We start from the raw sequence: 15,571 nt of genomic DNA on the forward strand, positions 1-15,571 counted from the left end.
GTTCACACTAGAGTCATAGGGGGAAAAAAGTGGGACAGGAAGTTTGAGGTATTTGGTGTGAGGGACAGTGTAGCATGCCATGAAGATGGTAGCTACAAACAGTAATAGGGTCAAAAACAGGCTGCGAAGGCAACCAACAACATCATTATAGTAGAATCTATGGAAAAAGTGTTGATCCTAAAGAAAGGATGGGAAGACAGTCATGTTATGAGTACCTGAATTCAAGACTCCTAACAAAATGGTCTGTAAAACTAGGTAAATGGATTAGCACTGCAAAGATACTGGGGGTGGGGAGGTGGGGCAGCTAGGTAGCAGTGGATAGAGTACCAGCCCTGGAGTCAGGAGTACCTGAATTCAAATCCAGCCTCAGACACTTAATAATTACCTAGCTGTGTGACCTTGGGCAAGCCACTTAACCCCATTTGCTTTGAAAAAACTAAAAAAATACTAGGAAAAAGATCTACCTGAAAGTAAAAGGCAAAGATAAGCAAGAAAACTCATGCCAGATGACTTTTAAGTTTCTGAAATTCCATAGTATCTTGTGAAGAAAAAGTCTGAACTGAAGAGAAAATTCTTGGTTTTTGGTTTTTTTAAAGGACAAATTTTAAAGTTTATTATTGAATGAGATAAAGGCAGACATGCTAAGCTATTTTCTCCATAGAAATACAAGATAAACATTGAAATCAGCAAAACAACTTAAAAAATAGACAAGTACCCTTGGAAGTTTTTAGAATTAGATGCTAATGCTTAATCTTTATAATAAGTTGCTTTCATTATGACTTATTAAGACATAAAAAGCTTAAAATGCTAATGTTAAAATGTTAAAATAAGGGTTTTGATAGAATTTAGTGTCCTAGACATGTTACATATAATACAATTTCAAGTTCTTTTCCTAAATTAAGTTACTTAAGAAACTTACGATATTGTCTGTGCTATTGCTCCAGCGACACCACCACAAAGCAAGTTTATATGAGTTTTCAAAACTAAGACATTAGGATTATCTGATGAAGGTCTTCCAAGCAGAGTTGGAGCGTGGGAGAGACCAACACTCTTTAAGGTACCAAAAGTAAAAAATGAAACTCCTAAAAAACAAAATGTAAATTTACTATAAATATTTATATAGGGTTGCCAGTATGAGAATAACTCAATTTGGGAGGCAATAGGAGAACCATAATTTTAACAGGTCCCTAAACTCTCCACTTTGTACTATTTGAGATGAAATGAATCTATGGCAAATACAGTGTTACTATCTTTGCGGAGTGTTATCCTAATTTTTAACAAAAGTTAAAAGACGTTGTCCAATATTCAAATACCTTTATGTCTTCTAAAATTATGAAATATACTTTCTATCACAAAATTTTTGTGATTTCAGAAAACAAAGGATATTTTTAAACAATTAAACTGGTTATAACAATCTATAGTAATAGAATTTAATAGCTAACTCTTGGCTCATCTATTATTTACACAAGGGGTGTGTGTGTGTGTGTGTGTGTGTGTGTGTGTGTGTATGATTATTGGTCAATTAGAGTATTATTACTACTATGACCTAGGTTCTGGAATCTATTCCCATAAGACCCAGTTGGTCTTTATTTTAAAAATAGTTAGAGACTAGACTCTTCATTCTGACAGCTATATCATAAAAATAGTTGTTAAAAAAGGAAGAGTAAAGGTTCAACCAGAAAAACAACCCAATTGTTGGTAGGACAAAAGGCCAATCTTAGCATATGAAGAACACAGCAGTTTAATATGTTGAAAGTGAATCTAATTTTTTTTCAGTTTATTTCCCTCTCATTTAATGCCAAACTGGGATCCATACCTGCATAGGGAGCCATTCCTACAATGGTAGGCATCAATCCTCTGTAAAACCCCCGAAAGCCGCCCTCCTTTTAAAGGAAAAAGGAAATAGCTAATTAAGTTGTGCTCATTATGATGAACTTCAAGTTTAAGCAATAACAAAAGCATTCTTCCACACAGATAGACAAGTTGCATAAATACTTTTGGGAAAGCAGAAATTCACTCCCTAAGTCAAACTTTGCCTCCTTGCAATGATCCCCTTTATCCTCTGAAGCCCAGAATAAGTCTATTTTCTTAAGCCTTTTTTTCAGCTAACCTGATCCCAATAAATTCCTTCAAAGAATCTTCACAAAGAATAAGCTGTTTTAGCAGGTGACACTTTACTGGTTATGATGGCTTTAATGCCCAGATCAGAATATGATGCTCTAGCAAGTCTGGACTGACTATGAGAACCCAGAGATCCCTTCCTCTCCCTAATTTTCCTATAGGCTATCTCTCATCTCAGTCATCAACCCAAATGATTTTAATAACTGTTCTTGGTTTTGGTCCAGAATTGTGATTTCATAGATGTGGAAGACTCTGTGACGGGGAAACTTTCCTTACTGATGCAAATTGATAATAAATCTAAAATTACAGTCTCCACACTGCTGGGGAATGGTGAAAAGTGAAGCAACTTGCCAATGGATACAGGTGGTCTGTGTTTGAGTCAGAACTTGAACCAGAAGTCTACCTAAATCCAAGACCAAGCTAACATGTGTAACATGATGCTTTTTCACAAAATGTGAAAGGCAGATGTTGCAGAAAGGAGAGAAAAATGAAATACCTTTGCATAAATTGTTTTGAATGCATGAACAATTCCTGTGTATGTGTGTTCTCCTTTCACCTGGAAGGCCAAGCGAACTCTGACCATGTCAAGTGGATAAGTACAGATGACTGCTGTCATACCTACAGAGAAAAAAATGTAATCTCACACAGTTTTAGTCATAAGACAAAATCAGTCACAGCTCAATGAAACCAAGAATGACGTTGCTAGCAATGTCCAAGGCTCTCAACTTAGCAAGGGCAATCATAAGTTATGTGCAGGGATCCCAATAATCAGTCCACAAGAAATCTTTTCTTATGATTCTCCAAACAGAAGTCTACTATCTGATGGGGAGCCATCACTATGACACCAAATAGTCTTATTAAGATGGTGATATTAATACTAAAAGAAAATAATACAACAAACCTAATAAAACCCTAAAGGAAATTAAGCTATTAGCTATCATACTGGCACATATTAGCAACCTGGTAACATTATTATTCCTTTATTTTTATAATGCTATACTTAAAATCCCTCAGAGAAGTCAAAACTAGAAAAATCTTAAAAACCCTAAAATCACCTATATAAGTAGCAGACTTGAAGTAGCTGAAGCATAGCATAGAAATAGCAGACTCGAATTCAAGTCTTTTGATTCCACATTTCTTCATGGTGAATGAGGCATTCCCAGTTACTTTCCGAATATGCCTGTATTTGCAACAGACTCATGGTCAAGAAGACCATCTGAGTTTACAGTTAGGACCCAATTCCCAGGGGAAACTACAAGTTCCTAAAGTATTTGATCATTTAAACTGTTACTACAATTCAAAAGACGGTAGGGATCCAGAAAAGTCAGCTGGTGCATAGGGGGGTCAATTCCCATCTGCTGAGTTCTTGGATTTTAATTTGAATGATCCTTTTTGCCACGCTTGTTTTTATACATCTATATTATTTCTGGGTTTTATTGGTTTCGGCAAGTAACAGAATGCCTCAGCTTTATGACAGAATTTTTTGGTATTTTATTATGACTAAGAACATCAAATTGGTCATGACTAACATTAGCAAATGTCTGATTCTCTTGGTTGAGTTTCAAGTTTTGATGTTAGTTTTTTGTAAATGGATTTCAATCCCAACAGAAATGATGTCATAGATGTATTGCTTGAATTCAGTCTCTACACTCACTCAAAGTTATCAAAGGGCACTGAAGCGGCTTGCTACTCTTCTTGAATTTTTATTTTATTTTACCTTAAGTTTCAACTCTTATCTGTGATCTGCCTATGATTTCATTCTGGGGCAACAGAAGTTGATGTCACGATGTCAAATCAAAAAAATGCTAAATAAGTATATTTGCTTTTTTTAACCTGTGTGTCTTCTGAAAGGGGAAAAGTACAGCAAAACAGTTTATGAAGCCGAACATTTGTTTCCCCTCTCGCCCCATGACTCTCTTATACAAAAGAGTAACAATAAATAACAATTTGGTTTGGACACTGCTGAACATCTTCTCCTGAGACTATCACCTTCTCTGGCTTCCATGACATTCCTCTAACTTGTTTTTCTTCTAACCTGGCTCAACTCTCAATCTCTTTGGCTGCACCACTAAGAGATGTCCCCCACTTCACTCATTCTACATTCTTTCTCCTGAAGAGTTCGTAAGTTCTCATGGTTTCAATAATATTTATGCAAATGGTTGCTACGCCAAAGCCTCATCTCTTTTGTAAATCACAATCCCATATCACCTACTGCTAGCTACATACTGGCAGCTGCACGCTTCCACTTAGATGTCTCATAGGCATGTCAAATTCACAGATATACTAGTCCCTTCCCTCCAACTCTCCTAATACAAACCCTTTTATCTGAACTTCTCTGTTGTTAACTGAAGCACCATCCTAAGTTACCTAGGTGTAAAACCTCAGATTCAATTCTGGCTTCTTCCTCTCCTTCAACTCCTACATTCATTTATCAATTCTCTTTTTTTTTAAGATTTTTTTTTCAAGGCAAATGGGGTTAAGTGGCTTGCCCAAGGCCACACAGCTAGGTAATTATTAAGTGTCTGAGACCGGATTTGAACCCAGGTCCTCCTGACCCCAGGGCCGGTGCTTTATCCACTACGCCACCTAGCCGCCCCCACAATCTTTCTTGCATCAATTCCTTCCTCTACTCTGGTCTAGGTTCACCTACATTATTCTAAGAACTTTCTACCTGGTCTCCCTTACTTCTATACTCCCCCCTCTCCAAACCATCATCAATAAGGCTGAGAACTGATTGGCCTCAAATACAAACCTGACTCCTACTCCTACTCAAGTCTCCCCCCTCCTTGGGCATTTATGACACTACAACTCAACTCCAACTCACTTCTGAAGACATAGTCCATACTCCTACCATTCAAGCGCTTCATGTTCCATGTTACATCAGCTGTTCCTATACAGGCTATCAACAGAACATTCCCATCCTCCAAGACATATCTCACAACCCATAAACAAGAGAATCCTGAATGTCTTACAAAGTCATCTTTCTTGGTCTGCCTTGGCCAGAGAAAAGCAGACTACAGCTCTTCACACTAATCCATCCATCCACTGCCTTAACTTATGTGCATAACTGTTTAAGCCCTCGGTTGCTCTTTAACGGAAGGGACTACTTAGAGGCTTGCCTTGCTAGATATTAGGGTTTAGCATAGTGACTCATATGTGGTGAGTGTTTATGGAGCATTTAATTTAATTTTTGTTGATTTGAGATTTAGCATTTAAGGAAGTTATAGTTTTTTTTAAGAATGATTAATTAATACATAAAAGTTTCATTAATTTCAACTATATTCAACAACTTCAAGAATTTATCACCCAGATTCTCTTGGGGGATGGAGCCAAGATGGCAACAAGAGAGGTGCTCTCATAAAACTTCTAAACTAAGGACTCTAAATTTTTGACAGACAGAAGCCACAGAGGAACCAGTGAGGCAGTTCTCCTACTCAAGGTAACCTGGAAAAGAGCAGAAAGGCTCTGCTCCCCGGGGTTGGAGGGACGGCCTGCCAGAGAGAAAGAACTTCAGCCTCCCGGAGGCAGCCCCAGGGTGCTGGGAGCCGTGGTTCACAGCAACGGGGGAGTTTCCTGAGCTGCACCCTGGGGAGTACTGGGCATAACCTGGAGGGACAGCAGGGGGAACTTTGCCAGAGCAAGCTCATGAAGCCCAGCCCTCAGGGCACACAACAATGCCATGGCCAAGGCAGTCCAGATCCAGGAAACAGAAGCAGGAGGAGCCTGTAAGCTGGAGCCCCCAGGGCATGGGCCCATCGAACCTAGGGAGGGGAGTGAAGAGAGACTGCCAAGCTCTGTCCTCTGCCCCTGGAACAAGACTCTGGGGCTCTGAACACATTCAGAACCTGATCGCAGTCTAGGCCCCCCCCATAGAAAAGCAGCCCCCCCCACCTCAGCCCCATGGCAGGGGGGGCGCATATGGGTCATTCACAGGCCAGGAGGGAGGACAGAGCCTCACACACTGAGACCCTTGTGGGAGTGTCCCAAAAGCTCAGGAAGCACCCCCAAAACAGGCTTGGGCTGGGAAAATGAGCGAGCAGAGAAACAAGAGGAACACCATTGAGAAATATTTTGCCTGTGAGCCCAAGAAGGATCAAAATACTCAGTCTGAAGATGAGGAAGCACAAGTTCCTGCATCTAAAGACTCCAAGAAAAAACAGAAATTGGGCTCAGGCTATGACAGAGCTCAAAAAAGACTATGAAAATCAAATGAGGGACATAGAAGAAAAACTGGGAAAAGAAAGGAGAGAGATGCAGGAAAAACATGAAAATGAAGTCAGCAGCTCAGTCAAGGAAATCCAAAAAAATGCTGAAGAAAATAGCATGCTAAAAAACAGCTTAGGTCAAATAGACAAAACAGTTCAAAAAGTTATTGAGGAGAAGAATGCTTTAAAAAGCAGAATTGGCCAGATGGAAAAAGAGTTAAGAAAACTCTCTGAGAAGAACAAATCCTTCAGACAAAGAATAGAACTCAGGGAGATTGATGAATTTATGAGAAATCAGGACTCAAAACTTTAAAACCAAAAGAATGAAAAATTAGGAAAAAATGCGAAATATCTCAATGAAAAGACAACTGATATGGAAAACAGATTTAGGAAAGATAATCTAAAAATTATTGGAATACCTGAAAGTCATGATCAGGAAAAGAGCCTTAACATCATTTTCAAAGAATTACTACAGGAAAATTGCCCTGATATTCTAGAAGAAGAGGGCAAAATAGAAATGGAGAAAATCTACCAATCCCCCCAAGAAAGAGATCCCAAAAAACAACTCCCAGGAATATTATAGCCAAGTTCCAGAACTCCCAAGTCAAAGAGAAAATATTATATGCAGCCAGGAGGACACAATTCAAATACCATGGAGCTGCAATCAGGATCTCACAGGACTTAGCAGCAACTACATTAAAAGCTCATAGGGCTTGGAATATATATACCGGAAGGCAAAAGAGCTTAGAATGCAACTGAGAATCAACTACCCAGCAAAAATGAATGTCCTCTTCCAGGGAAAAAGATGGACTTTCAATGAACCAGGGGAATTTCAAATGTTCCTGTTGAAATGGCCAGAGCTGAACAGGTTTGATCTTCAAATATAGGACTCAGGTGAAGCATAGAGAGTGGAAGAGAAGGGGAAAATATGAGGGCCTTAATGATGAGGAACTGCATGTATTCCTGCATAGAAAAATGACACTGATAATACTCATATGAACCTTCTCAATTAACAGGCAGGTAGAAGGAGCTTTTATAGATGAAGCACAGGAGAAAGCTGAATTTGAAGATATATTGTGGTGCAAAAGTGGAGTCAATAGAAAAAAGGGAAATGTAATGGGAGAAAGGAAAAAGGAGAGGAGGAATAGGACAAGATATTTCATATAATAAGATTTTTCTTTATTACAATGAGTTATTGCAATGAGATGGAAGGGGGGGAAGGCAATGGGGAATGAAGGAATCTTTGCTCTCATCAGAGGTGGCTAGGAGAGGAAACAGCATATATACTCAATGGGGTGTAGGCATCTGGAGTAAGAAGGGGGGGACAGGGGGAAGGGGGGATGTGAGTTATGGAGGAGAGAATGGACCATGGGGGTAGAGTAGTCAGATATAACACATTTTCTTTCTTACTTCTTGCAAGGGGCTGGGATTGGATGGCCTGTCCGGGACCATAGGGCCAGGTGGATTCTGGGCCTAAGGGGTGGTATGAGGGCTCAGAGCCTCTTGGTCCCAGGGCTGGGGATCTGTCTGCTGCACCACTCAGCTACCCTACAGCAGAGTCAGAGTGAAAGGAGAGAGAAAATATAGTACATGGTAGTAGAGAAGTATGAATGGAGTTGCAATCAGCAATGGCAATGGTGTAAAAATATGGAAGGAACTTTTGTGATGGACTTATCATAAAGAATGTGATCCACCTGCGACAGAGTTGTTGGTGTTGGAACACAGACTGAAGCACATTTTGATTATTATTATTATTTTTTGGGGGGTGCAGGGCAAATGGGGGCTGGGTGGCCTGCCTGTGGCTGCATAGCAGGGTGACCATTGGGTGTCTGAGGCCAAATTTGGAGCCGGGTGCTTCAGGTTCAAGGGCCAGTGCTCTGTCTGCCACCCAGCCACCCCTACTATTATTACTATTTTATTTTATTTTGGGTTTTTTTTATTTTTTTGGTTTTTGCAGGGCAGTGGGGTTGGGGTGGCTTGCATGCTACACAGCTGGGTGATTGTTGGGTGTACAGGGCCGGATATGGGCTCAGGTGCTCCTGGCTCCAGGGCTGGTGCTCCATCCACTGCGTCACCTGGCCATACCTACAATTATGACTATTATTTTTTTAATTTTAATTTTTTCTCTCCCCTTTACTTTATCGTTCAAGTGAGTCTATATTTTTTTGGGGAGGGGGGTATTTTGTTTACTCTTAAACAAGAATATTTTATTATACATTCATATAAAAAAACACTATTTGTATAAAATGAGAATAAATATTAAATTAAAAACAAAAAAGAATTTATCACCCGGAACGGGTCTATAGGGCATGTTTTTACTAGACCATTGATAATTAACCCATTAACTGTTTAGATAAAAATGGTACTTCTTAAATGAAGTTAAGAAAATTATTCTTATAATTCCTTCCAACATCCTTTTACAATCTATTTCATATTGTTTAGTTAGCAAACATTTTATATACAATAAAATGTAAACCTGCCTGAATTACCAAATTTCAAGCAATTTGAAACCAAAGCAAAAAGTTTTAGTACATAGTTTTCCTTAATGTTCTCTACCAAATTACATGCTTTTCTATATTTTCAAAATCAAAATTAATGAGAACCTTGCTCTAGGCAAAGGTCCTCTAAATGAATGAGAACGTAATATTAAATTCATTGCAAAACACTTGTTTTTACATAGTATCTTTCTTTTTTGCTTAGAGTTGAGTTCTCTGTAGTGAGTTAATTCCATACCATCATTTCAATAATGCAAGTTTTGAAGACTGGCTATGGATAAATGAAAAGGAGAATATTTATTCTGTTACTAATGTTTAAAAATAAATCTTGATGTGGCTTCAGAGCTGGCAAAAAGACTGTGATATGGGTCATGAGCTCTCCCATGGTCTTCCATACTCTTATATTTTTGCTTCAATCACCCATCTATCTATATTTTCCTCCCACCCCACTCTTATTTTAATTCTTTCTTTTAGTGAGGTCAAGTGACTTGCCTAAGGTCACACAGCTAGGTATTTATTAAGGGTCTGAGGCCAGATTTGAGCTCAGGTCCTCCTGACACCAGGGTCCAATACTTTATCCACTGAGCCACAGAGCTCTCCACACAACTCTTATTTTTAAAGAAAATTTATATGTTTATAAATTAAACATTCTAATTTATAAGATGTGTATACATAGTAAATAATTTTATGTCCTTCATAAGTATCTTTACCTTCATCCATTTCTTACATCTTTTCCTATCTGACTTTGTCTGACATTTTCCCAATTTTCCCCTCCTCCATCCCTCTGTTCTACTAACCCTACCTTTATTATTCATCATTCACTCACCTTCTTCCCTTTTAAATCACTGCCCTCCTTCTCTGCTCCTTATTCTCCATTTCATGTAATCACATCTTTCTTTTCTCTCATCTTTCAATGCCTTTTCAACTATCCTGTTTCTTTCTTCTCTCCTACACCAATGTGAAGGACAGATCCATCACCCAAGACTCAATCAAGGGAGGGTTTCTAATAGTAGGGATGGAACAAGGCTAGGCATACCATAGGCTCAATTTTTTTTTAACACTGTGTAAACAGGATAAATTTATTCAAATCTACTAAGTGATCTTTAACTGTGACCTTTATATCTACTGCTCATAGTAGCAAGTCTCCTGTAGTCAGACTAATTATTTTATAATGCTTATATATTTCAACATGACTTACATATTTTTGATATGATTTTGATTAATCCTTTTCTGAAGTTGGTAGTCAAGACCCCTTTAGTGGTCTGATAGAGCCTCTATATAGCTTGAGTTCAGATTAAAATGTATAATCTATTCCTGAGCTATTTCTTACCAGTGAGAAGGTTTGACCTGAACAGACCTGAACAGAAGACATGTGTGCTTGTGCCCAACTGATAAAGAAGTGCAATGGAAACTAGGTTCTGAAAGAATCAGCAGCTATCTACTGAACTTGCCCCACAGACTGTGACCTTTAATCCTATCTTCATGCTAGGCGGTAAAGCAATAAAAGTTGTCCATGAATAAACAAGAGAAATCTAAAGCACTTACCAGAAATACTGGTGGTGACAGCCTTCCTCTTCCCCCATCTTATAACTACAATCCAATACAAAGAGCAGTATATCTTCACCTACCAGGAAGCAATAACATCTTCAATCAAGCTGAGATGAGTTTGTGTTTCTGGATGTGAAACCTGCTCTCCTCAGTAATGAAACTTAGAATTTAATGAAGAAATCATTTTCTAAGAAGAGTTTAAGAGATGAATGGAAAAAGAAGAGACCTTTCTCCCCAAGCTTATAAGGTACTAATTACCTAGTACTCAGTTCTATCAAGCTGGAAAGGCTTCAAATACAGGCTGGGTCAGATATCTAAGCACTATTTTTGCTGAGCAAAGAAATGGTCATCACTAACAAGCTGAACACAGGGTGATAAAATGACAACTACCCAAAGCAAACATAAGAAATGAAAAGACTGAGTTTTCTTGAAAAAATCAGAAAACCCTATTATTTGCCAAGCTCAGTATTTATAATTTTCAACTTTCTTTTTTTGCTTTCTTTTCTATTTTTTTCTTTTTTTAGGTTTTTGCAAGGCAATGGGGTTAAGTGACTTGTCCAAGGTCACACAGCTAAGTAATTAATGTCTGAGGCCACATCTGAACTCAGGACCTCCCAAATCCAGGGATGGTACTCTATTTACTACACTACCTAGTTGCCTCAATTTTCAACTTTCAAAAGAATTTCAAAACTTTCCAGGTTGCAAAGTGTTTCTAATGATTTTTCCAATGGTAACATTAATTCTCTGGTGTTAAAATCTATCAGAGAATATGCATATTTTGAAACTGAAAATGGTACATAGGAATTACTGAAAAGAAATGAACTGCAAGGAAAAAGCAGGATAGTTACATCAACTATAGTGTCAAAATTAGGGGACAGGCTTGGATCATGGTATTCCCTGGTGAGTGATGTCATTATGATAGTAGAGAAAAGACAAGTCAGGTCCAGGATCTGATTTCTCATAAGAAACAAAGCTAGGCCAACTTTGTTCAAAAGTGCTGAGGATTTCTTTTCAATTCATTCTATCAAGTCAGACTACTTGGTCAAACTACTCTACAGCAAATCAGTATAGATCAAAATTTTTTAAAAATGGGTTATTTTTGTGCTACACCAGAAGGGTGGCTAAGTGTTAGCCTTCTCAGAGTAGAACTCAGTTATTGAGATACTGCAGCCAAGCAAACTAACCAAGAGCTACAAGGACCACCTCTATGTAATAGTTCAAAAATACAGAAATCAAAAATTCCAGAGTCACAGATGGCAGGTAAAAAAATGTCATTTGTGGCTTTTAAACTGCACTCTGGATAACCAGAGCATGTTAACAAATGATATTAATAAGAATTTTAAAATGTGACCATCAGTTCTTATGATTAAAAGTAGAAAAGGCACCTGGGACACAGACTAGTATTCTTGGGGAGGAAAGATGCAAACAGGAATTTGCTTCTGAATTTTGATTTGTCTTCTAAATACTGCAACCAAAATGTAAAATGGGCTCTTTTTATCCCTTTGTAGAGATTAACTATAAAAAGAAAAATAACTAAGATGATGTATCTAAAAACATGCAGTCAGTCAATAGTATGGTTAGTTTATTATTAATAAACCTTCACATCTATTTAGTGTTTTCTTTTATTTTTCAAAGAGTTTTCACATGTTATTGTGAAACAGTCCTAGAGATACAACATGCCAGGGTCACACACGACTCCAGCTCTCCACTATGGCCAAAATCATACCCAATGGCCTACTTTTCAAATTGCCCTGAAAACTGGAAAAATCAAGAAATAAATAAAAATCACATTTGTTCATCTATCTTACTCATTTCTGATACCTTAGTTTCTACCTCCAACACTGAATTTTTTTTAAATGATGAATGTGAACTGATAGAAGGAAAGAGAAGGAATGTTTTCACAGAGAACATGAAAACAGAAAGAATGAGGGTAAGCATTACTCTTTTGGAAAACAGAAACTTCAACTCTGTTTCTGTGTCTTCTGTCTTGACTCAAGACATACTGGATTGTAGTTGTAGGATGAGGGAAGGAAAAAGGATGATAAAATTCCTTAGTTTTAAGAGACATGAAACTTACAAAGCTGTCATAAAGCACATTTTTTTAAAACTTCTACAAATACAAAAACTTTTAAATGACTATGTGGCCTACACAAAAATTTAGCTAAAAATGATCTCAAGAAGGCCACAGAGGTTTCAAGAGAAGCAAGACAAAAAAATACATTTTAAGTTTAATCAGGTCATCCTTTAACTAATGTAAACAAAAATCTATGTTTTATGTAATTATAGGAAATGAGTGAAGTCTCTTCTTCTGGGCTGGTGTCCTAATAAGTGTGTGCTTCTGAGAACACTAAGTGTGGCTACTACAGGAGCTGGAGAGTTTCTTTTTTAGGTTTTTGCAAGGCAAACAGGGTTAAGTGGCTTGCCCAAGGCCATACCGCTAGGTAATTATTAAGTGTCTGAGGCCAGATTTGAACTCAGATACTCCTGACTACAGGGCCGGTGCTCTATTCACTGTGCCACCTAGCCACCCCCGGAGATTTAATATGCTCTCTTGCCTTTAGTGTACCTGAAATAATTTTTTTTCTTTTTTTGTAATGAAATCATTTTCATTATAGAAAATTTTTTCACATTCATGTGAAAAAAATTAACTATAAAGTGAACTCAAACTGCTTTTGTGAAAGCAAAAGGTAGAAAGAGCAGACATTGCCCAACAACTAAAGGGCAGGAATATCAAAGGATTGGCTCAAAGTCTTTTTGGATTTAATTCCTCTTAACTATCATCCTGCAGCTTTCTTGCAAACCTTTGGTTTGTTTGCTTCCCCCCCCTCCCCAGAAGTTATTTGGTACAGTGAGTAAAAAAGTAAAATAGTGCAATCCTTCTCTTCCCTTCCAGTGAAATCTCAAACTTCCTTTTAAGCCAACTCAAATCTCAGTCTGAGGTTTTCTTTAACCCTTCAGTAAAACAAATTCTCCCTCAAACTTCATATGTCACTGTATCTCTTATATTTTATTTAGTATTTTGTATCAAAATTATGGGAAGGGCTACATGCGACTCTATCTCTCATTTCCACTTTTTTTTTACTCTTCCCATGCTTCAATAAGTATAGGTGCATAATAAATAAATTGAAAATAATTTTATTAAAGCTATATTCAAACACAATTCTGGGAGCCAAGAAAAAGAGAGAGATGTTTCCTCTTTCTATTCTTAGTACATCTGAACTGAAGAAATTCTGGAATATTTGCTGCTATAGTTAGTGACTTATGCTACCTTATCATCCCTGGGCCACTCAGCTAGTGCATTCAACAAATTGTCAGTTGTGAAGCATGATGAGTTTGTTTTTTTTAAGCAGAAAGAATAAGTTATTATTAAATTTTAATTACTTGCAATGTGTAGGCAGCAAAGAATTAATGACTTATAGGATGCTTAAAATTGTCACTAAATTGTGAGCAATATGCAGGTTAAAAAAATACCAAGCAGCTTATTGAAACAGAAAGAAATCAGATACAGAGATGCTAGGTATGATATCAGTATTATTGTTAATAAGAGTCCACATTTTTCTATGTTTTTATAATTACACATTACTTAGCTTTAAAAAAAAAAATCCCTGGAAAATAGGACAACTACTGTTATTCCATTTTTACAGATTAAGAAACTGAGGCTCAGTGAGACTGAACAATTTATTCAATATCATATTGCACCTTTGTGGCCAAGGTGAGCATTCTCATTGGAACTTCTTCAGAATTTTAATACCAACTTTCAACATTCTTTGATAAACAGCACCCCATGGGTTTCAAACTACCAGGCAAGTCATCATAAAGCTAAGGAAAAAAAAGGCAAAATCGAGGCCAGGAATTCTGAGGAGGCCTGAGAGCAAAACCAAAAGATTCCCATGAGACTGAAACCAGAGGTACTCAGGGTCGAAGTATCCTCCCTATCACCTTCCATGGCTCTGCTATTACCTATGTATGGTAGAGCTAATTAGTCAATTGACAGTCAAGTGTCCTAATAAAGGAATTATGCCTTTTTCCCTATTGAATTGTTGTTCAGTCATTATTTAGCCATAGCTGACTCTTCATGACCCCATTTGGCATTTTCTTGGCAAAGATGTTGGGAGTGGCTAACTATTTTTTTCTCTCTTATTAAGTAGTTGGTCTCAAAGAAAAGGACATGGATATGGTAAAATAATATAAGAAAATTTATACTGGAAGTATTTTTGTGGAAGATATGATAACATATTACTACAGAACTAAATTATACATATTCCTACCTGCCATGGAGCCAGCCATTAGCCGGTGTATGTGTCCAGAAATTCCAAGTTTTGTGGTAATTAACTATAAAAAATAGTAAATTCAATAAAATGGGTTAAAAAAATCATTTTCATCCTGAAGACCTCATAAAACCATAGATCGATAAGTAATGGCAGTAACAAAAATATTGTAGCCCTCTTTCAAAACCATGGCAGAAGGGAATAAGGGTTTATAAGGTACCAACTATGTACCAGGCCCTTTATAAATACTAAACTACAACAAAAAACAATGAAAGGACATGGATTAAACGTCTGTCCTGAAGCTGCTACACCTTGGGAAGCCAGAAGGGAGCTGCCCAGTAGCAAGGGTGGGTAAGTAAGCTGAGCTGTGTTTTTTTGTAGATTTTGGGAATGTATTATGGTTGACAGAGTTGGATTTGAAGCCAAGAAGACCCAAGGTCAAGTCAGTCTAGCAGATAGTAACTGACTGAACACATACATTTGAGTGGATCTCATGCCAAGTGAGGCAATTCTATCACTAAGGAAGAAAAGTGGAAAAGGGCCAGTGCCCATGAGGACTGCAGACAAAAGAGAATTTCTGACTTTCAGAGTTAGATCATTCTCACATCTAAATTTAATGGATAAGGAAACAACTAAAAAATAAAAAGGAGAAAGCTATCTTAACTCTGGTTACATCAGTTATGACTGACAGGTGATATTCTCTTTTTTGTTTGTTTGTTTGTTTGTTTTAGTTTTTTTGCAAGGCAAATGGGGTTAAGTGGCTTGCCCAAGGCCACACAGCTAGGTAATTATTAAGTGTCTGAGACCAGATTTGAACCCAGGTACTCCTGACTCCAAGGCCAGTACTTTATCCACTATGCCACCTAGCCGCCCCCAAGTGATATCCTCTTAATAGTGAACCATGGGTCACCAAAAACTGCAATCTCACCACTAC

At 37.7% G+C, this 15,571-nt stretch overlaps 1 protein-coding gene across 5 annotated transcripts in view; it reads right to left on the bottom strand.

Moving 5' to 3' along the window:
- Window positions 1-15,571, bottom strand: part of SLC25A16 (solute carrier family 25 member 16) — a 40,580-nt gene that overhangs the window by 11,502 nt on the left and 13,507 nt on the right. For 2 of the 5 annotated variants that reach the window (XM_074232401.1, XM_074232402.1), the window contains exons 4-7: window positions 14,638-14,701; window positions 2,618-2,739; window positions 1,817-1,883; window positions 920-1,082 (exon numbers count right to left, since the gene is read on the bottom strand). In XM_074232401.1, the coding sequence (XP_074088502.1) occupies window positions 920-1,082; window positions 1,817-1,883; window positions 2,618-2,739; window positions 14,638-14,701 (416 nt within the window). Of the gene's footprint in view, window positions 1-919; window positions 1,083-1,816; window positions 1,884-2,617; window positions 2,740-10,366; window positions 10,446-14,637; window positions 14,702-15,571 lie in introns of those variants that run through there. The other 3 variants (XM_074232403.1, XM_074232400.1, XM_074232404.1) reach the window with 3 other exon arrangements.

Source organism: Macrotis lagotis, chromosome 4, assembly GCF_037893015.1.
Source record: "Macrotis lagotis isolate mMagLag1 chromosome 4, bilby.v1.9.chrom.fasta, whole genome shotgun sequence".
Taxonomy (NCBI): domain Eukaryota; kingdom Metazoa; phylum Chordata; class Mammalia; order Peramelemorphia; family Peramelidae; genus Macrotis; species Macrotis lagotis.